The sequence below is a fragment of the Bombina bombina genome, chromosome 1 (genome assembly GCF_027579735.1).
Source record: "Bombina bombina isolate aBomBom1 chromosome 1, aBomBom1.pri, whole genome shotgun sequence".
NCBI lineage: Eukaryota > Metazoa > Chordata > Amphibia > Anura > Bombinatoridae > Bombina > Bombina bombina.
In genome coordinates, this window is record NC_069499.1 from 379,793,897 (window position 1) to 379,814,565 (window position 20,669).

Genomic DNA, 20,669 nt, shown 5'->3' on the forward strand with positions numbered 1-20,669 from the left:
GTGCACAATGCAGGGCAGCAGCTTCTAAGGCTAATAATATACTAGCATGTTTTAAAAGAGGCATTGATGCAAGGAAGGAAAGCATAATTATGTCACTATATAAATCCCTGCTAAGACCTCACCTTGAGTACGGAGTGCAGTTCAGTAAACAAATCTCAAAAAAGATATTGCAGACTTAGAAAAAGTTCAAATAAGTCTGGCTCAAAATGGTCTAGAGTCCGGCTCAAAATGGTCAAAAAGATGAGTAGCAAAAGAAAGTCACTTTGTGGTTTCTTAATGTATGTAGATTATTTTTGCTTGATGAATCAAAAGGGATATCCAATGACAACTGAGTAGGCAGCTCTCTTGATAGAGTAGAATATCAGCAAACAAACTCCTAAACAGTAGGAAAGACAGAGGCGCCTGATAGTGTAATAACAAAAACACAATCAATATGAAGATAAGTGTGTGCAAATGAATACTCACAAGCCAGGTTGCACATCCAGTGCAATAATCAGCAAACCGAGGCTTTAGAGCCGCTCGGCTGTGCTCCTGTTGATTTTAATTGTTTTTAAAACAAAATAAAAAACATTTTCTACTCACACCTTGCTCTTGCTTTTGGATCTTGGAAAATAAAGTTTCAGGCTCAACAGCACACCTGTAAGTTTATCCCACAGATGATCGTTTGGTGTGTTGGTTCTGGACATCATGTGCACCTAGCCCAGCTGCTCCTTCGAATGGATTGAGTCAGCTGAGCAGCTCTGAAGCCTCGGTTTGCTGATTATTGCACTGGATGTTCAACCTGGCTTGTGAGTATTCATCTGCACTCACTTATCTTCATATTAATTGTGTTTTTGTTATTACACTATCAGGTGCCTCTGTATTTCCTACTGTTTAGGAGTTTGTTTACAGGTTTAAACACAGGCCTGATTCTGACCAGGGCCTGTCAAAAAGATTGAACATTTGGCACATCCGCCAGGCATTTATGTAAAAGAATAGATAATGCAGAAATCTGACCTTTCAGAGAACTGACTGACAACCCTTTCTCCAGACCATCCTGGAGAAAAGACAAAATTCTAGGAATCCTGACCCTGCTCCGAGTAGCCCTTCGATTCTCACCAATAAAGGTATTTACGCCATACCTTATGGTAACAATCACCCAGGAGGGTCTCTGGAAGCATGTGTCCTGAGATAGATGATCCTGAGAAATCTACCACGAGAGAGAGTCTCTTCTCAACTGGTCCAGATCTATCCTCTGAGAAAGATCTGAATGGTCTCCGTTCCATTGTCTGAGCATACATAATTGCAGAGCTCTCAAATGGAATCGAGCAAAGGGAATGATGTCAATGGAAGCGACCATCACACCAATTACCTCCATGCATTGAACAGTAGACTGTAGAGAGAGGCAAGAAGAGAGAAGATTGGTCTTTCAAAGATAGGTAATCTATGATGGTCCCTAAGAAACACACCCTTGTAGCTGGAACAAGGGAACTCTTCTCCAGATTCAGTTTCCATCCATGGGAACATAGAAAAGACAACAAGATCCATGTATGAGAGTTTGCTTGTTGAAAAGATTGTGCCTGATCCAATATGTCGTCCAGGTAAGGCGCCACCGCCTGAGACCTGACAACTGCCAAGAGAGCCCACAGAACCTTTGAAAAAATTCTGTGAGCTGTGGTAAAGCCAAACAGAAGAGCAACAAACTGAAAGTGCTTGTCTAGAAAAGCAAATCTCAGGAACTTGTGATGATCCTTGTGGATGGGAACATGAAGATTTGTGTCCTTCAGGTCTATGGTCATCATGAATCATGAAAGGAAGAATGGAACAAATGTTTCCATTTTAAAGGACGGTAGCCTGATAAACTGGTTGAGACACTTTAGATCTAAAATGGGTAAAAAAATTCCCTACTTTTTTGGGAACCACAAACAGATTTAAATAGAATCCTAGACCCTGTTCCCTCACTGGAACTGGAAGAATCACTCCCAGGGAGGAAAGGTCCTGAACGCAGCTTAAGAATGCCTCTCTTTTTACCTCATCCGCAGATAACCTTGAAAGGAGAAATCTGCCTCTGGGAGGACGAGATTTGAATTCTATTTTGTAACCCTGAGGTACTATGTCCACAGCCCAAGGATCTGGGACATCTCATATTCACGCTTGATGAAACAAGGAAAGTCTGCCCCCCACTTGATCCAATCCTGGATCAGGGGCAGACTCTTCATGCTGACTTGGTCTCAGATGAGGGCTTTTTTGCTTCCCCTTATTCCAAGTCTGATTGGGTCTCCAAGAGGACTTGGACTGATCCTGCTTGGAGGTGGAAGGGAAGACTTTTGACCTTTGAAGTTACGAAAGGAACAAAAATTAGAACTCTGACGTCCCTTAGGTCTATTCTTCTTGTCTTGTGTGTCTTTCCACCAGTAATTTCAGAAATTATCTCCGCCAGACCAGGACCAAACAGGGTCCTACCCTTGTAAGGTAGTGACAGGAGCTTGGAGGTAACATCAGCTGACCAAGATTTCAGCCACAGAGCCAAGTGAGTTAGGACAGTGAAGCCAGACATCTTGGCTACTAGTCTAAGGACTTGAATGTTAGCATCAGATATAAAGGAATTGGCAAGTTTGAGAGCCTTAATCGTATCTTGGATCTCCTCCAACGGAGTCTTCTCTAAAATAAATTCGGACAAAGCATTGCACCAATAAGATGCTGTACTTGCTACTGTGGCAATTTAAACAGCAGGTTGCCATTGTAGACCCTGATGAACATATATTTTCTTTAAATAAGCCTCCTGCTTTTTGTCCATGGGATCCTTTAAAGAACAGCTATCCTCAATAGGAATCGTGGTTCTTTTAACCAGAGTAGAAATAGCCTCTTCTACTTTAGGCACCATGCTTCATGAGTCTTAAATGGAGTTAGCAACAGGAAACATCTTTTTAAAAACGGGAGGCGGGGAGAAAGGTATTCCTGGTTTATCCCATTCCTGTGCAGTGATCTCCGACACATGGTCTGGAACAGGAAACACTTCCACAGAGGAAGGAACATCATAGTATTTGTTAAGCTTACTAGATTTCTTAGGGTTGACAGTGACAGAAAAATCAGAGTCACCCAAAGCAGCCAGTACCTCCTTTTGCAGTAAACGAAGGTGTTCAAGCTTAAATCTTAAGTTTACTTCTTTAGAATCAGTCAAAGGATTTATACTGTCCGAATCTAAGATTTCACCCTCAGAAGCTACCAAAGTATCCTCCTCATCAGACTTATGAGGGAGTTCAACCTGCGCAGCAGCAGACGGGACAGACACCTTACACTCAGAAAAATGTTTAGATTTCCTCTTGTGCTTCCCCATCATGGCAAAAGCAGATAAAGCCACAGATACTGCAGAAGATATCTGTGCGGCAAAATATATTGGCAAATAAACTCCTCCAGGGCTCAGAAACAAGTCATTTGTCTTTACATGTTAAAGTTTTTTCTAAACATGAGGAACAAAATTGCATAGGTAAGACAATTTGGGCCTCCAAACATAATAAGCATTTTTTAAAAGGAACAGACTCCTGTTCATTATCCATAGCTGATAAAGGCCCAAAAAGTAAGGAATGTCACTTTAAGAAAAAATGTTTTTTCTTCAAAACGCTAGGCAAATATATAAAAAATACACCTCTACACCTCAGAAGCTGAGGTGCCCTACCGTAACCTCTGAGACTGAACGAACTAAGGACTCTCCCATCGGCCAAACAATATCTCACCGCTGCAACTAAGAGAAATTCACAGAAATGACACCGCTCCGCTCTCAGAAGCAGAAGATCGTGAGGTCACATGAGCGGCATCAAAAGAAACTGCACAATAAGAAAAAAAAGCGCGCATTTCATTCGCCACATGAAAAGTTAAGAAATTAAAAATCATATAGCCATAAAGTCAGAGGCCATCCCAAACCTATAAGGAAGGCCTTTAACTATTTTGTATCTTTTCACATACAAATAGTGCCTGCAAACTGCCCCAAGGAATCCTCACTAAAGGATTATAAATGTCCCATGAAATTAATGCAAAATTAAAATAGATAGAGCAAGTCTCCAGTACTTAGAAGACAAAAGCAGTTGCCTGCAAATCTAACTGTCGGGCAGGAAGACAGCTCACAAGTCTTGAAAGGACACATACTCCTTACAGAGACCTGTAGAAAAAAAAAGAACAGAGTAACCAACTCTGGCTTTCTATACCGAGGGCAGCAAATATGTTAGAAATCAAAGCAAGGACCACCTTGCCACTTTCTAACTGCTTAAAAGCCACCACTACTCTTACTCAAGAGATTGACGTTGACTCAACTAAACCCAAATCCTTGCTTGCAGGAAAAAGTACCCAAAAAAAGAATAACATTTTCAGACACCAACTACACGTCCTCCATTGACAGAGGCAAAGAGAATGACTGGGGGTTATGGGTAAGGGAAGTGACACTTAACAGCTTTGCTGGGGTGCTCTTTGCCTCCTCCTGCTGGCCAGGAGTGAATATCCCACTAGTATTTGGAATGATGTCGTGGACTCTCCCTGTCTTAGGAAAGAAAGAAAAGTGCGCTACAAAAGCAATCACAGCCACCAATATGAATGATCACAAATTTACTAAAGTTAGACTAAAAAATTCAATAAATCCAGATATCTATAAAAAAGGGGGGTTATAAAAATAATCCTTAATAAACCTCTCTCGGGATAAAGAGAAAGAATGAGTCTCAATGTGCAAGCTTGTAAAATGAGTCCTGAAAAGAACCTTATGGAATGGAAGAAACGGTTCCAAGGTGCACGGTCAGAATCCAGACACATTCACAGTCATCCAAAACTCAACATTTACAGTATGTTCAGCAAAGTTGTGGTACTTATCTCACTGCCTTGTGGTCCACACTTGCTGATATGTACACTTAAGGTGAAAAAGAGTGAAGCTTCCCAACTCCGCTCTGAGGAGTGAAACTCTTGTGTCTTCAGTCATGTGATTCTTTCAACCAACCAGATTCTCTTTTCTCCGTGCTCATAAAGATAAAAACAAACAGAGCACTCTGTGTTGAAAAGTCAGGATTGGAAAACAGCATACCTTTCCTTACTTGAGGGGCACGGAATATCAGACTTGCCAAATCCACTTACCCAAACAGCAACAAAGTGATTCCAGCCTCCAACTTGGCAAAACAAGACCTTTATTTCTTACATGGGGCCGGAGAAAAAATGCAACGTTTCAGGTCTTTACTAAGCCCATAGTCATGTATACATGACTAAGGGCCTAGTAAAGGCCTGAAACATTCTATTTTTTTCTCTGGACCCCATGTAAGAAATAAAGGTCTTGTTTTGCCAATTTGGAGGCTGGAATCACTTTTTTGCTGTTTTGAAAAGTCAGGAACATGTCCTGCCTTTATTAAGATGATTCTATGTGGCTTTGGCAGGTTTATATAGTATCTCAAATATAGTGGGAGTGATTATATGATGTCATCAATGATTGAAAGAAGCATAACATGTTGTGGTGGAATAGATACAAAGTTACCTCCATTTCCTTAATCACAGTGCCATTTTGTTATAAAATAAAAGAATAAGGAAAAGGAAATGCAAATAATACAATTATTATACATAATTATGTGGACATTTATAACCAGATAAATTGAAAGCATATTCACTATTGCTAATCATAAAAAATGTGTAAAAAAACAGATATCTTATAGTATAAGAGAGATAATGATACAAAAAAATATTGAGATCAGTGAAAAGCAAAAAAACACCCCCTGTTTTGTGTAACTACTTGGTCACATTGGCAGCACTCCAAAAGATGTGTATATAAACTTATTGTAAGGTGTGCTAAACCAAAGTTTGTATTTGTGTATATATATATATATATATATATATATATATATATATATATACTGTATATATATATATATATATATATATATATATATATATATATATATATATATATATATATATATATATATATATACACACACGTACACAAAGACTTTTTTTAAATGGGTCAGCAAAAATTTGGAATGTGTTTTCTTTATATATTTCTATTTATTTTTATTAACATATACATTTAGCTACAAATTGACTGGCATTCCTTTACTGTCGTGTATACTCAGAGCTTAATCTTTTTACACAAGGTACAAAAAGAAAAAAAAAACTTAATGGATGTAGTTGCCTTATGTTCTCTTGTTTATAGCTTGTTAAATGGAGTGAGCTACTGAGTTTTCTAATGTCTTAAAGTGTTTTAATGGAAGGACATAAGAGATCTTTATGATGGAAATTATAGTACTAGAGCTTTTATAACTTCACAGGTTAGTTTTCAGCTGCTGGCATTTAAAGAAAGATGAAACTTTTGTAATCTTATTTCAAAGTAAATATATAAAGTACACCTAATTTAGTGTTTAAAAGGACACACAGCAACAGTCACTAAGGAATCAGAGTTCTCCATTTCCTGTGTTATTTTATTGACTGATTAACTAAAGTATGACACAGCTCTTATGTTTATTTATAAACAGATATATTCCATCCTTTTATGCATGGTACATAAAGAAATTTAGGTAGTAAAATTCTGATATGATCCAGGAACCCTTATTTTCATATTCATGCACCTTTATAGGAACAGTAGCAACAGTTCTTCCAATATTAACAAGTCATCAGGCTCCATTTATCAAGCTGGGATTGCAGCTTTGGAGCCTTAGCGATACAGGCTTACATGGGCAGGTTGCTGGGTCAACAGGTTCCCGGGAGCGAACCTTCTCCGCCTGGCATTTGATAATTAGGGGTCATAAACTGGAGGGATTTCTTTATTGACTGGTGAATTTTATGCTTCATCAGCTTCAGTTTCACATTGTGTACATTTTGTGAACTGCCACTAATAAATAACTGCATGTCAGGGTGCCAGGAATCAGACTGAGACAAGAAGTGCAAAAATAATCACACCTTTATTAATAACAAAAAATAATAAAAAATCCACAAGTCAAACAACAAGCCAGGAGTCAAAGCCAGAGCTGGTAGTCAGACAATCCGAGTCAGGAGCCAAAGCGAATAGTCAGACGAGCCGAGTCAGGAGCCAAAGCGAGTAGTCAGACAAGCCAGAATCAGAAACAAGGAGAACAGCAGAGTCAGGAGCAAGCCAGGCATCAGGAACCAGGAGTGATGTCAGACAACCAGGTAATACACAGGAACTGGAACTCACAAACAACGCAAGGGCAAAGCATACTGAAAAGAGGCCCTTTAAATAACAAGTGATGACATCACACTTCTGAGACTGCAACCTGTCTCACATGGATGATGTACACCAGTATGGCCATAAGAGGGCATGCAGGAAATGAGAAGCATCACACACTCTGCACCAGACTCAGCAAGAGAGTAAAATGGCTGCCAGCAGCACATGGCAAACAAAGCAGGGAAAAAACCCTGACAGTACCCTCCCCTCAACAACCCCTCCCCCACGGGAGGACAAAAGGCTTATTGGGGAATCGGGCATGGAAGGCATGGAGGAGGGCAAGAGCATGAACATCAGAGGAGGGAACCCATGAACGCTCTTCTGGACCATAGCCCCTCCAGTGAACCAAATACTGTACGCGGCCCCTGGACATAGGAGAGTCAATAATGCTGCTGACCTCATATTCTTCATGGTTGTCAACAGAGATAGGATGGGGACGAGGCAACACAGTGGTAAACCGATTACAAACCAATGGTTTCAAGAGGGAGACATGAAAAACATTGGAGATGCGCATTGCAGGAGGAAGGTCAAGAGCGTAGGCCACAGGATTTACCTGTCTGAGTATTCGAAAAGGACCAACGTAACGGGGAGCCAGTTTATTGGAAGGCACACAAAGGTTCAAGTTGCGGGAGGACAGCCAAACCCTCTCACCAACCTGGTAGGAAGGTGCGGGTAGACGCCTACGATCAGCCTGGAACTTTTGGCGCTGCATAGAATGATGAAGGCAATCCTGAATCTGCACCCACGTGGAACGGAGTTGCCGGAGATGCTCCTCCAAAGCTGGAATACCCTGAGACATGAATAAATCGGGCAACAAGGATGGTTGAAACCCATAATTCACCATGAACGGGGATAACTGGGAGGAAGCATTAATAGCACTATTATGAGCAAACTCTGCCCAAGGTAACAAGTCAGACCAATTATTGTGCTGATCTGAGACATAGCAATGGAGGAACTGTTCCAGAGCTTGATTAGACCGTTCCGCAGCCCCATTGGATTGAGGGTGATTTGCCGAGGAGAAGGAGAGCTGGATCCCCATTTGAGCATAAAAGGAATGCCAAAATCTGGAGACAAACTGGCTACCTTGGTCCAAAACTATCTCCTTGGGAAACCCATTTAAATGGAAAAACTCCCGGGCAAAAATTGAAGCAAGCTCCTAAGCAGTAGGCAGCTTCTTCAAGGGAATACAATGTGACATTTTAGAAAAACGGTCAACCACCATAAGGATAACAGTATAGCCATTGGAAACAGGGAGCTCGACAATATAGTCTATGGAAAGATGTGTCCAAGGATGCTCACCATTAGCAATAGGTTGAAGAAGACCCACAGGAAGATGTTGAGGAGTCTTATTCTGTGCACAAATTGAGCAGGTGGCAACATACGCAGCAACATTAGAACGAAAACCTGGCCACCAGAATTGTTGAGTGACAGACCAAATCATTTGGTTCTTGCACAGGTGACCTGCAGCTTTAGGAAAGTGGTAGGTGTGCAAAAGTTTAGTTTGAAGATTCTCAGGAACAAAACACTAACCACTAGGCTTCTCAGGAGGTGCATTAGTTTGTGCAGCCAGGATCTCCTCCCCCAAGGGAGATGTCAAATTAGTACGTATGGTAGCTAAAATATGGTCAGGAGGTATAACTGGAGTAGGTATAGACTCCTCCTTGGACAGAGGCAAAAATTGTTGAGAGAGGGCATCAGCCCAAACATTCTTACTACCAGGCAGGTAGGAGACCACATAATTAAACCAAGACAAAAATAGCGCCTTTCTGGCCTGTCGGAGCGACAAATGTTTTGCTTCGGACAGATTAGTTAAATTCTTGTAGTCAGTAAGAATGAGCACTGGTAAGCTAGTACCCTTGAGAAGATGCCAAAATTATGGGCAGTAATTCCCTGTCGCCAATTTCATAATTGCACTCCGCTGGAGACAATTTCTTAGAGAACAAACTGCACAAATGCAAGGAACCGTCAGGCATAGGACGTTGAGACAAGAGGGCACCTACTCCAGTCCAGATGCATTGACCTCAAGAACGATAGGCAGAACAGGGTTAGGATGAGCCAGAACTGGAGCGGAAGCAGAAGCAGTTTTAAGACTATCAAAGGCCTTAATGGTAGTAGGTGACCAATGGAGTGGATCATTCACTTTACAGGTCATGTCTGTGATAGGTTTGATCAAGGAAGAAAAGTTTTTAATAAACTCTCTATAGTAATTGGCGAAGCCCAAAAAACATTGAATAGACCGAAGACCAACCGGGGCGAGGCCACTGCAGAACTGCAGACAACTTGTCAGGATCCACAGAGAACCCTGCAACGGAGATAACATAACCTAGGAAGGTTAATTAAGTCTGATGGAACTAACATATCTCGAGTTTACAAAACAGGCCGTTCTCACGTAGTCTCTGAAGAACCAGTGTAACATCAGAACAATGAGCCTCAAGTGTGGGTGTGTGTATGAGGATGTCGTTTAAGTACACAACAACACACTGTTGCAACATATCTCATAGGACATCGTTAATAAATTCCTGGAAAACAGCAGGAGCATTACATAGGCCAAAGGGCATTACAAGATATTCATAATGCCCGCTTCTAGTGTTAAATGCTGTTTTCCATTTGTGGCCCTCCTTGATCCTAACGAGATTGTACGCTCCTCTCAAATCAATTTTAGTAAAGACCGTAGCTCCCTTGAAGCGGTCAAAGAGTTCCGTAATGAGCAGAATAGGGTAAGCATTCTTAATGGTAAGCCAATTAAGAACCCTATAATCGATGCATGGTCTTAACGCGCCACCCTTTTTCTTCACAATGAAGAAGCCAGCCCCTGCAGGAGAGCAGGATTTGCGGATGATTCCCTGCGACAGAGAATCGGCAACATACTCCTCCACAGCACAATTCTCCGCAGTAGACAGAGGGTAAACTCGGCCCCGAGGAGGAATGGCTCCGGGTTGCAGGTCTATGGCACAATCGTAAGACCGGTGAGGAGGCAACGTACCGGCATGCACCTTGTCAAAAAACGTCTAGGAACTCTCGGTACTCCTATGGCAATTGAGATACCGTGCACAAGACTAACTGGTTTCCGAAGACAAGTGGAAATACATTGCAGAGACCATGACAAAATTTCGGACCTGCGCCAGTCGAAACTGGGATTGTGCTTTTGGAGCCAGGGATAACCCAGAACAACTGGAAAATATGGAAAGTTTATCACCTGGAACTGGAGGGTTTCAAAATGGAGAGCCCCAACAGCCATGGATAACGGAGCAGTTTCAGTAATGAGTGCGGGCTGAAGGGGCCTCAATGGCAAGCGGAACAGACCAAGGCAAGACAGGAGTGCTTTGATACAAAAGTATTGTCAATGAAATAGCCTGCAGCACCAGAGTTAACAAGAGCCTGGGTGACTATCGAGGAGTCCACCCAGGAAAGGGTGACCAAAGGATTCTCCTTTAGCAGTTCCAGGGACAAGGATAAACCACCCAAGGTCTGCCCCCAACAGGACCTTAGGTGCAAGCATTTCCCAGCATGTAGTACAAGACTTTAAAATGTGACCCTGTAACCCACAATAGAGGTAGAGCCCCTCCCTCCTCCTAAAGGCCCTCTTCACCGCGGAGAGATGCGTGAATCCCAACTGCATCGGCTCAGCAGTACCTGGTGACATCGGGACCAGGAGGCAAGGGAGGAGAGGGAGGCATGGGTGGGATCAAACACGTAGGAGACAATAGATCAGGAGGTGTCTGCAAGCGCTTCTTAAAAGAGGGCCTCTCTCTGAGTCTGATGTCAATTAGGATCAAAAAAGACACCAATGCCTCGAGATCTTCTGGTAAAATCTCTGGCAGCAACTTAATCTTTAATCGCATCAGAGAGCCCATGAAAGAAGGCGGCAACAAGGACTTAATTGTTCCAACCTACCTCTGCGGCAAGCGTACGGAACTCAATGGCATACTGAGCAACAGATCTTGTACCTTGCTGAATGGTCATGAGTCGTTTAGAAGCAGAGCAGGAGCGAGCCGGAACATCAAATACCCTTCGAAAGGAGGCCACAAATTTAGGGTAATTTGAAATTACAGGTTTATTAGTCTCCCACAAGGGATTAGCCCAGGCAAGAGCTGTGTCAGAGAGTAACGAGATGAGAAATCCCACCTTAGATCTGTCAGAGGGAAACGCCTGAGGTAACATCTCAAAGTAAATGCCCACCTGGTTCAAAAACCCTCTGCACTGAATAGGATCGCCTCCATATCTCTGAGGTACAGGTGCAGAACCGGACATGCTCCTGGTAGGACTAGGTGCAGCAGCGGAAATAGGAGCAGCCATAACTTGTGGGACCTTTGGTCCAAATGTGCAGTTCGAGTCAGCAGGGTTTGCTGGGCTAGTGCAAATTGATCGAAGCAGTGATCCTGTTCATCCATCCTGGAAATTATGGTAGATAAGGTGGACTATTAGCATCATCAGGATTCAATGTCAGGGTGCAAGGAATCAGACTGAGACGAGAAGTGCAAAAATAATAACGCCTTTATTAATAACAACAAATAATAAAAAGTCCACAAGTCAAACAACAAGCCATAGTCAAAGCCAGAGCTGGTAGTCAGATGAACCAAGTCAGGAGCCAAAGCGAGTCGTCAGACAAGCCGGAGTCAGGAACAAGGAGAACAGCAGAGTAAGGAACAAGCCAGGGATCAGGAACCAGGGGGGACGTCAGACAGTTAGGTAATACACATGAATTGGAACTCACAAACAGGTCTGAGACAACACAAGAGCAATGCATACTGAACAGAGGCCCTTGTGACATCACAATTCTGAGACTGCAACCTGTCTCACACGGATGATGTACACCAGTCTGGCCATAAGAGGGTGTACAGGAAATGAGCAGCATCACACACTCTGCACCAGACTCAGCAAGAGAGGTGAGTAAAATGACTGCCAGCAGCACATGGCAAACAAAGCAGGGACAACCCTGACACTGCAGTGCCATAGCTTACCCTATACTATAAGCTGTCTATATACCATTGCTGCTGATTGTATTGAGACTTTTTTTTATGTCCATTGGATGCAATGATATGAAAATATATGCATACAAAGATAAAAGCACTCTACCAGGAACTAACAACAGCTCAGTAGCTTGTTTTATGTTGAGTCACCACCTAGGAGCAGCCTCTTTTAGCCCAGTTCTGATTTTCACAAAAGAAAACTTTCCTGAAGCATATCAGTCTGATCCTGCCAAGTAAGCGCAGTCCAGCCCTGAAATACCAGGCAATTCACCTTTGAACATGGAACATCAAAACCCCAGACGATCATTTCGGCCTCCTATGGGCCTCATTAGTGAGGTGCAGCTATATTACTCTAAGCTTCACTGGGTAAGGAGTCCACGTCTGGTTTCCCCTATCACCCTTAGCGATACCTCCCCAGGGTCATTATTTAAATGCATACAAAGAAACAAGCGCGAGTCACCACCTAGGAGCAGCCCCTTTCATCCAAGTTCTGCTTTTCACAAAGGAAAACTTTTCCTGAAGCAAATCAGTCTGATCCCGCCAAGAAAGGTCCGTTCAGCCCCGAAATACCAGGCATATACTGTATGTATATATATATATATATATATGTAAGTACACAAAATCAAATATAAAAAACACCATTTAGCACACAGGACAATTATAATTAAAGGGATAGGAAAGTCAAAATTAAACGTTCACGATTCAGATAGAGCATGAGATTCAGATAGAGCATGTCATTTTAAGACACTTAGGACTTTAAAAAAAACTTGCATGGAGTGAGATATTTTTTAATTTTTTTTTTTTATAACATTATATTGCAATGTATTTGTCTTTCCTTCACATCCAGAATTCTTCTTAGCTAGATAAATGGCTCCCGAGCTAAACAATTTGAGAAATCTTACAGTACTGACGAGACATCTTAATTAAAGACATCAGCCCTTAATTTACTTTTCTGTTTTAAAGTGAAGTGTTCTCTGAGATTATGGTACTGTGCAAATATTTGCTTAAATCATACCTACGGAGCACATAGAAGGTGGTTTTATACTGTAAGGATATTTTGTAGCTCACTATTTCTACTGGCGAACAGTGTGAGCAAGTTCTGCTGATCACGGTTTAGTACATATGGAATAAGAATGACCAAGTTGTTTGTCCTGTTCCATTCGTAGTGTGCACATGGACTGTTATACGTTTTATTAACACTATAAGGTGGTCTTTTTCTTAAGCATTGAAACATGCTTTAATTTGTTGCTATTTTTTGGCTGCATTTGATGATTTCTATGATTTTAACACTTGGAGACGTCCTATTGTGAGAAAGTTACATTTTATTCACATGTATGTTTTAAACTTTCAAATTCTATTAAATGTATTACTGTATTGGTATCTTTAGCATCTAATCACCCTCATTATATATTTTGTTGGCTGTTACTTTTCTGTTTTCAAATGTACTTTGTTCTCTTGGTATCTGTTGTTGAAAAAGAATATGTACATATCCTACACGACTGGGAGCTAGTTTGTGACTGTCTTACTAGATATGCTCCCAGTAGTGCATTTCTGCTCTTTCAGCAAAGGATTACAAGAGATTGAAGCAAAGTTGATATTAGAAGTAAATTGGAAAGTTGTATAAAATAGAATGTTCTATCTGACTCCCGAAAGAAAAATTTGGTCTTTTTTTATGTTTCTTTTAGTAATTTGTTATTACACAAGTGCATTCTTGTTGAGACAAATTATCTTCCATGATATCATAGTTTATTATGATTGATTGATGTATCTTATAGTATATTTTACCAAGTTTTGTTGAAAATTAGTAAAGCATAATTCAGACATTTTATAGTCATTTGAAAGTGTTTTTCTAAATATATTTTTCAGTGTACAGCACGTAGATTATAACTGCATGTCTATGTTTAGATACAAAAAAAACTGAGATAACAAACTTAAAGGGATAGAAAGGTCAAAATTGAAATGGTCATGGGTGCATTTAGATTTTTAACAGAAGCATTTTTGCAATATACCTCCATTAGCAAAAAATGCTTCTAGAAAATGCTATTACTGTTTTTCACCCTGTGCACCAGTATTCAAACACCACACCTCCTTAGAGAGTCAGCAGTGACTTGTATGACAGAAATTAAACCTTCACACTTACAATACACACCACACCAACTCACAGGCCTTCACAGCATATGGAGGCCTATTTATCAAATGTCTGTCGGACCTGATCCGACAGTGCAGATCAGGTCTGACAGACATCGCTGAATGCGGAGAGCAATACGCTCTCCTTATTCAGCATTGCACCAGCAGCTCTTGTGAGCTGCTGGTGCAACACCACCCCCTGCAGACTCGCGGCCAATCGGCCGCCAGCAGGGGGTGTCAATCAACCCGATCATACTCAATCGGGTTGAATTGTGGCGTTCTCTGTCCGCCTCATCAGAGCAGGCGGACAGGGTTATGGACCAGCGATCTTTAGACCGCTGCTTCATAACTGCTGTTTCTGGCGAGTCTGAAGACTCGCCAGAAACACGGGCCCTCAAGCTCCATTCGGAGCTTGATAAATGGGTCTCATGGGGTCAGTTTATTAAAGTGCAAGCGGACATGATATGATGTAGCGTATCATATCCGCCGCACATCGATAAACGCTGACAGCATACACTGTCTGCATTTATAATTGCACCAGCAGTTTTTTTGAACTGTTTGTGCAATGCCGTCCCCTGCAGATTCGCGGCCATGTGGCCGCTAGAAGGGGGTGTCAATCAGCCCGATCGTATAGGATCGGGTGGATTCCAGACCGCAGCCTTAGAGGCAGTGGACCAGTTATGACCGCAGCTTCATAAATGCTGTTTCCGGCAAGCATGAAGGCTCGCATGGAGACAGGGGCTCTAATAAACAGTAATACATTTTACTAAAAGCATTTTTGCTCTTGGAATACCCATCCACCTTTCAGTTTTGATCTTTCTGTCACTTTAAATAATAACTTTAAACAATAAATGTAAAAACTAATACATTGGATAGTTTCAATATTACTACTTTAAAAATCTGTTTGAATGGTATAGTCTGTCAACTTAAACTATACTATTTTATTCCAGCAGAAAAGTGTCTTGTTAATGAAGAAAATGAATGCATATACTTCTGTGGTAACTCACTTGGGCTTTTACCAAAGAATGTAAAAACCTACATCGATGAAGAGCTAGACAAATGGGCAAAAATGTAAGTAATTTTAGTATAAAATTAAAAAAAATATGCATCATATTGTCACTACCTTTAAATGTGTTAATATTAATATATTTCATTTGAAAAATGTTCTCTTTAGGTTGCAGATTTTTTATTAATATTCCATGAATTGGTATAGTATATTTGCTAACTGCAAAAGAGAATCAGATAAAAATAACCATACTGCCTAATTCTTTCCAATTTCCATATTGCAAGATAAAATAAAAGCAGCAAGAGAAAGTTTTAAATCCAAACAGGTTGCGTAAGGTGTTCTTTCCATCAGATTACCATTATTCATAAGAACGGCTGCTATATGAGTAAAAAAAAATAGCTCAGATTGGTAACAAATGTAACAGCAAAATTTGGTGAAAGGTACATTATGATGATTGTTAAGTTAAGCTATATGCTCAACAATATATATAATAAAAAAGTAAGTAAAGGGCACTTTCATTGAGAGCAGTCCCATCAACTCTCTACATAGGCTTCCTAAGGGCTTGAAGAGTGTCATATGATACACACACACACTGATTGGATGTTCATTGGAATTGTCATTCAAAAAAAAGAAATCATCCCAGTGGGCCGGCAGGACATTGTAATAGAAACATTACTACAGACATGGATTTAACCCTTTTCACAGGTAGATAAACAAAAATAAAGATACACATACGGCTAGATTTAGAGTTTTGTCGGTAAAGACCCGCGTAGCTAACGCTGCTTTTTTCCCAACGCACACTTCCAACAACGCTGGTATTTAGAGTTCTTTGAAGGGCTGCGTTAGGCTCAAAAAAGGGTGCGTTGAGCATAATGTAGCTACACTTCAACCCTCAATACTAGCGTTGCTTACGGTAGCGGTAAGCTGGAAAAACGTGCTCATGCATGATATCCCCATAGGAAACAATGGGGCATTTTGGGCTGAAAAAAAACCTAACACCTGCAAAAAAGCAGCGTTCAGCTCCTAACGCAGCCCCATTGTTTCCTATGGGGAAACACTCTCTAAGTCTGCACCTAACACCCTAACATGTACCCCGAGTCTAAACACTCCTAACCTTACACTTATTAAGCCCTAATCTGATGCCCCCGCTATCGCTGACACCTGCATTATATTATTAACCCCTAATCTGCCGCTCCGGACACCGCCGCAACCTACATTATCCCTATGAACCCCTAATCTGCTGCCCCTAACACCGCCAACCCCTATATTATATTTTTAACCCCTAATCTGCCCCCCCAATGTCGCCACTACCTTACCTACACTTATTAACCCCTAATCTGCAGACCGGACCTCGCCGCCACTATAATAAATGTATTAACCCCTAAACCGCCACACTCCCGCCTCGCAAACAGTAGAATAAATAGTATTAACCCCTAATCTGCCCTCCCTAACATCGCCTCCACCTACCTACAATTATTAACCCCTAATCTCCCGCCCGCAACTTCGCCGCTACTATAATAAATTTATTAACCCCTAAACCTAAGTCTAACCCTAACCCTAACACCCCCCTAAAATAAATATAATTTAAATGAAACAAAATAATATTCCTAAAAATAACTAAATTAATCCTATTTAAAACTAAATACTTACCTATAAAATAAACCCTAATATAGCTGCAATATAACTAATAATTACATTGTAGCTATTTTAGGATTTATATTTATTTTACAGCAACTTTGGATTTATTTTAACTAGGTACAATAGCTATTAAATAGTTAATAACTATTTAATAGCTACCTATTTAAAATAAGTACAAAATTACCAGTAAAATAAATCCTAACCTAAGTTACAAATACACCTAACACTACACTATCAATAAATTAATTAAATAAATTACCTACAATTACCTAAAATAAAATACAATAAAATAAACTATTCTATAATACAAAAAAAACACTAAATTACAAAAAATAAAAAAGAATTACAAGAAGTTTAAACTAATTAAACCTAATCTAAGCCCCCTAATAAAATAAAAAAGCCCTCCCAAAATAAAAAAGTCCCTACCCTATTCTAAACTACCAAAGTAATCAGCTCTTTACCAGCCCTTAAAAGGGCTTTTTGCGGGGCATTGCCCCAAAGTAATCAGCTCTTTTACCTGAAAATAAAAATACAATACCCCCCCCCCAACATTACAACCCACCACCCACATACCCCTACTTTAACCCACCCAAACCCCCCTTAAAAAAACCTATCGCTAACCGCCTGAAGATCTCCCTACCTTGAGTCGTCTTCACCCAGTCGAGCCGAATTCTCCATCCAAGGTGCGCATAGGAGGTCTTTGATCCGGTAGAAGTCTTCATCCAAGTGGCAAAGAAGAGGTCCTCCATCCGGTAGAAGTGTTCATCCAAGCGGCGTCTTCAATCTTCATCCATCCGGAGCGGAGCGGAGCCATCTTCAATGGAGCCGACATGGAGCCATCCTCTTCAACCGACGACTTCCCGGCAAATGAAGGTTCCTTTAAGGTACGTCATCCAAGATGGCGTCCCTTCAATTCCGATTGGCTGATAGAATTCTATCAGCCAATTGCAATTAAGGTAGAAAAAATCTGATTGGCTGATGCAATCAGCCAATCAGATTGAAGTTCAATCCGATTGGCTGATCCAATCAGCCAATCGTATTGAACTCGCATTCTATTGGCTGATCGGAACATTGGCTGATCGGAATTTATTATAGTGGCGGCGAGGTCCAGTCGGCAGATTAGGGGCTAATAAGTGTAGGTAAGGTAGGGCGACGTTGGGGGGGCAGATTAGGGGTTAATAAATATAATATAGGGGTCAGCAATGTTAGGGGCAGCAGATTAGGGTTCATAGGTATAATGTAGGTGGCGGCTGTGTCCGGTCGGCAGATTAGGGGATAAAAAAACATAATTTATGCTTACCTGATAAATGTATTTCTCTTGTGGTGTATCCAGTCCACTGATCATCCATTACTTACCCAACAGGAAGCTGCAAGAGGATAACCCACAGCAGAGCTGTCTATATAGCTCCTCCCCTAACTGCTACTACCAGTCATTCGACCGAAGACAAGCAAGAGAAAGGAGAAACTATAGGGTGCAGTGGTGACTGTAGTTTAAAAATAAAAAACACCTGCCTTAAAATGACAGGGCGGGCCGTGGACTGGATACACCACAAGAGAAATAAATTTATCAGGTAAGCATAAATTATGTTTTCTCTTGTAAGGTGTATCCAGTCCACGGATCATCCATTACTTGTGGGATACCAATACCAAAGCTATAGGACACGGATGAAGGGAGGGACAATGCAGGCGCTTAAACGGAAGGCACCACTGCCTGCAAGACCTTTCTCCCAAAAATAGCCTCCGAAGAAGCAAAAGTATCAAATTTATAGAACTTTGAAAAAGTATGAAGCGAAGACCAAGTTGCCGCCTTACAAATCTGTTCAACAGAAGCCTCATTTTTAAAAGCCCATGTGGAAGCTACCGCTCTAGTAGAATGAGCTGTAATCCTTTCAGGAGGCTGCTGGCGAGCAGTCTCATAAGCTAAGCGTATTATACTCCTTAGTTAAAAAGAAAGAGAGGTTGCCGAAGCCTTTTGGCCTCTCCTCTGTCCAGATTAGACAACAAACAATGCAGATGTTTGACGAAAATCTTTAGTAGCTTGTAAATAAAACTTTAAAGCACGAACCACGTCAAGATTGTGTAAAAGACGTTCCTTCTTTGAAGAAGGATTAGGACACAGTGACGGTACAACAATCTCCTGATTGATATTTTTATTAGATACAACCTTAGGTAAAAAAACAGGTTTGGTACCCTTGCAGAACCTTAAGAACTAAATTTAAACTCCAAGGCGGAGCAACAGGTTTAAACACAGGCTTGATTCTGACTAAAGCCTGACAAAACGCCTGCACGTCTGGAACCTCAGCCAGACGTTTGTGCAAAAAAATAGACAGAGCAGAAATCTGTCCTTTTAAGGAACTAGCTGACAAACCCTTCTCCAATCCTTCTTGGAGAAAAGATAATATCCTAGGAATCCTGACCTTACTCCATGAGTAACCCTTGGATTCACACCAATGAAGATATTTACACCATATCTTATGATAGATTTTCCTGGTGACAGGCTTTCGCGCCTGTATTAAGGTATCAATGACCGACTCAGAGACACCATGCTTTGATAAAATCAAGCGTTCAATCTCCAAGCAGTCAGCCGCAGAGAAATTAGATTTGGATGGTTGAATGGACCCTGAAGTAGAAGGTCCTGCCTCAGAGGCAGAGTCCATGGTGGAAAGGATGACATGTCCACCAGATCTGCATACCAAGTCCTGCGTGGCCACGCAGGTGCTATCAAAATTACTGATGCTCTCTCCTGTTTGATCTTGGCAATCAGACGAGGGAGCAGAGGAAACGGTGGAAACACATAAGCAAGGTTGAAGGACCAAGGTGCTGCTAGAGCATCTATCAGCGCTGCCTTGGGATCCCTGGACCTGGATCCGTAACAAGGAAGCTTGGCATTCTGGCGAGACGCCATGAGATCCAGTTCTGGTTTGCCCCAATGTTGAATCAACTGTGCAAACACCTCCGGATGGAGCTCCCACTCCCCCGGATGAAAAGTCTGACGACTTAGAAAATCTGCCTCCCAGTTCTCTACTCCTGGGATATGGATAGCTGATAGATGGCAAGAGTGAATCTCTGCCCATTGAATTATCTTTGAAACCTCCAACATCGCTAGGGAACTCCTTGTTCCCCCTTGATGGTTGATGTAAGCTACAGTCGTGATGTTGTCCGACTGAAATCTGATGAACCTCACTGCCGCTAGCTGAGGCCAAGCCTGAAGAGCATTGAATATCGCTCATAGTTCCAGAATGTTTATTGGAAGGAGTGCCTCCTCCTGAGTCCACGACCCCTGAGCCTTCAGAGAGTTACAAACTGCACCCCAGCCCAGAAGGATGGCATCTGTTGTTACTATTGTCCAATCTGGCCTGTGGAAGGTCATACATTTGGACAGATGGACCCGAAATAGCCACCAGAGAAGAGAATCCCTGGTCTCTTGATCCAGATTTAGTAGAGGGGACAAATCTGTGTAATCCCCATTCCACTGACTGAGCATGCAGAGTTGCAGCGGTCTGAGATGTAGGCAGGCAAACGGAACTATGTCCATTGCCGCTACCATTAAGCCGATTACTTCCATACACTGAGCCACCGAAGGGCGAGAAGTATAATAAAGAACATGGCAGGAATTTAGAAGTTTTGACAACCTGTCCTCTGTCAGGTAAATCCTCATTTCTACAGAATCTATCAGAGTTCCCAGGAAGGAAACTCTTGTGAGAGGGGATAGAGAACTCTTCTTTTTGTTCACTTTCCACCGATG

The 20,669-nt window shown here is 41.5% G+C and overlaps 1 protein-coding gene across 2 annotated transcripts in view; it reads left to right on the top strand.

Annotated features, from left to right (window-relative positions):
• Window positions 1–20,669, top strand: part of KYNU (kynureninase) — a 318,611-nt gene that overhangs the window by 58,521 nt on the left and 239,421 nt on the right. Inside the window, exon 3 of one of the 2 annotated variants that reach the window (XM_053698265.1) lies at window positions 15,231–15,351. In XM_053698265.1, coding sequence (XP_053554240.1) covers window positions 15,231–15,351 — 121 coding nt within the window. The remainder of the gene's footprint in view (window positions 1–15,230; window positions 15,352–20,669) is intronic. The other variant, XM_053698266.1, reaches the window with a different exon arrangement.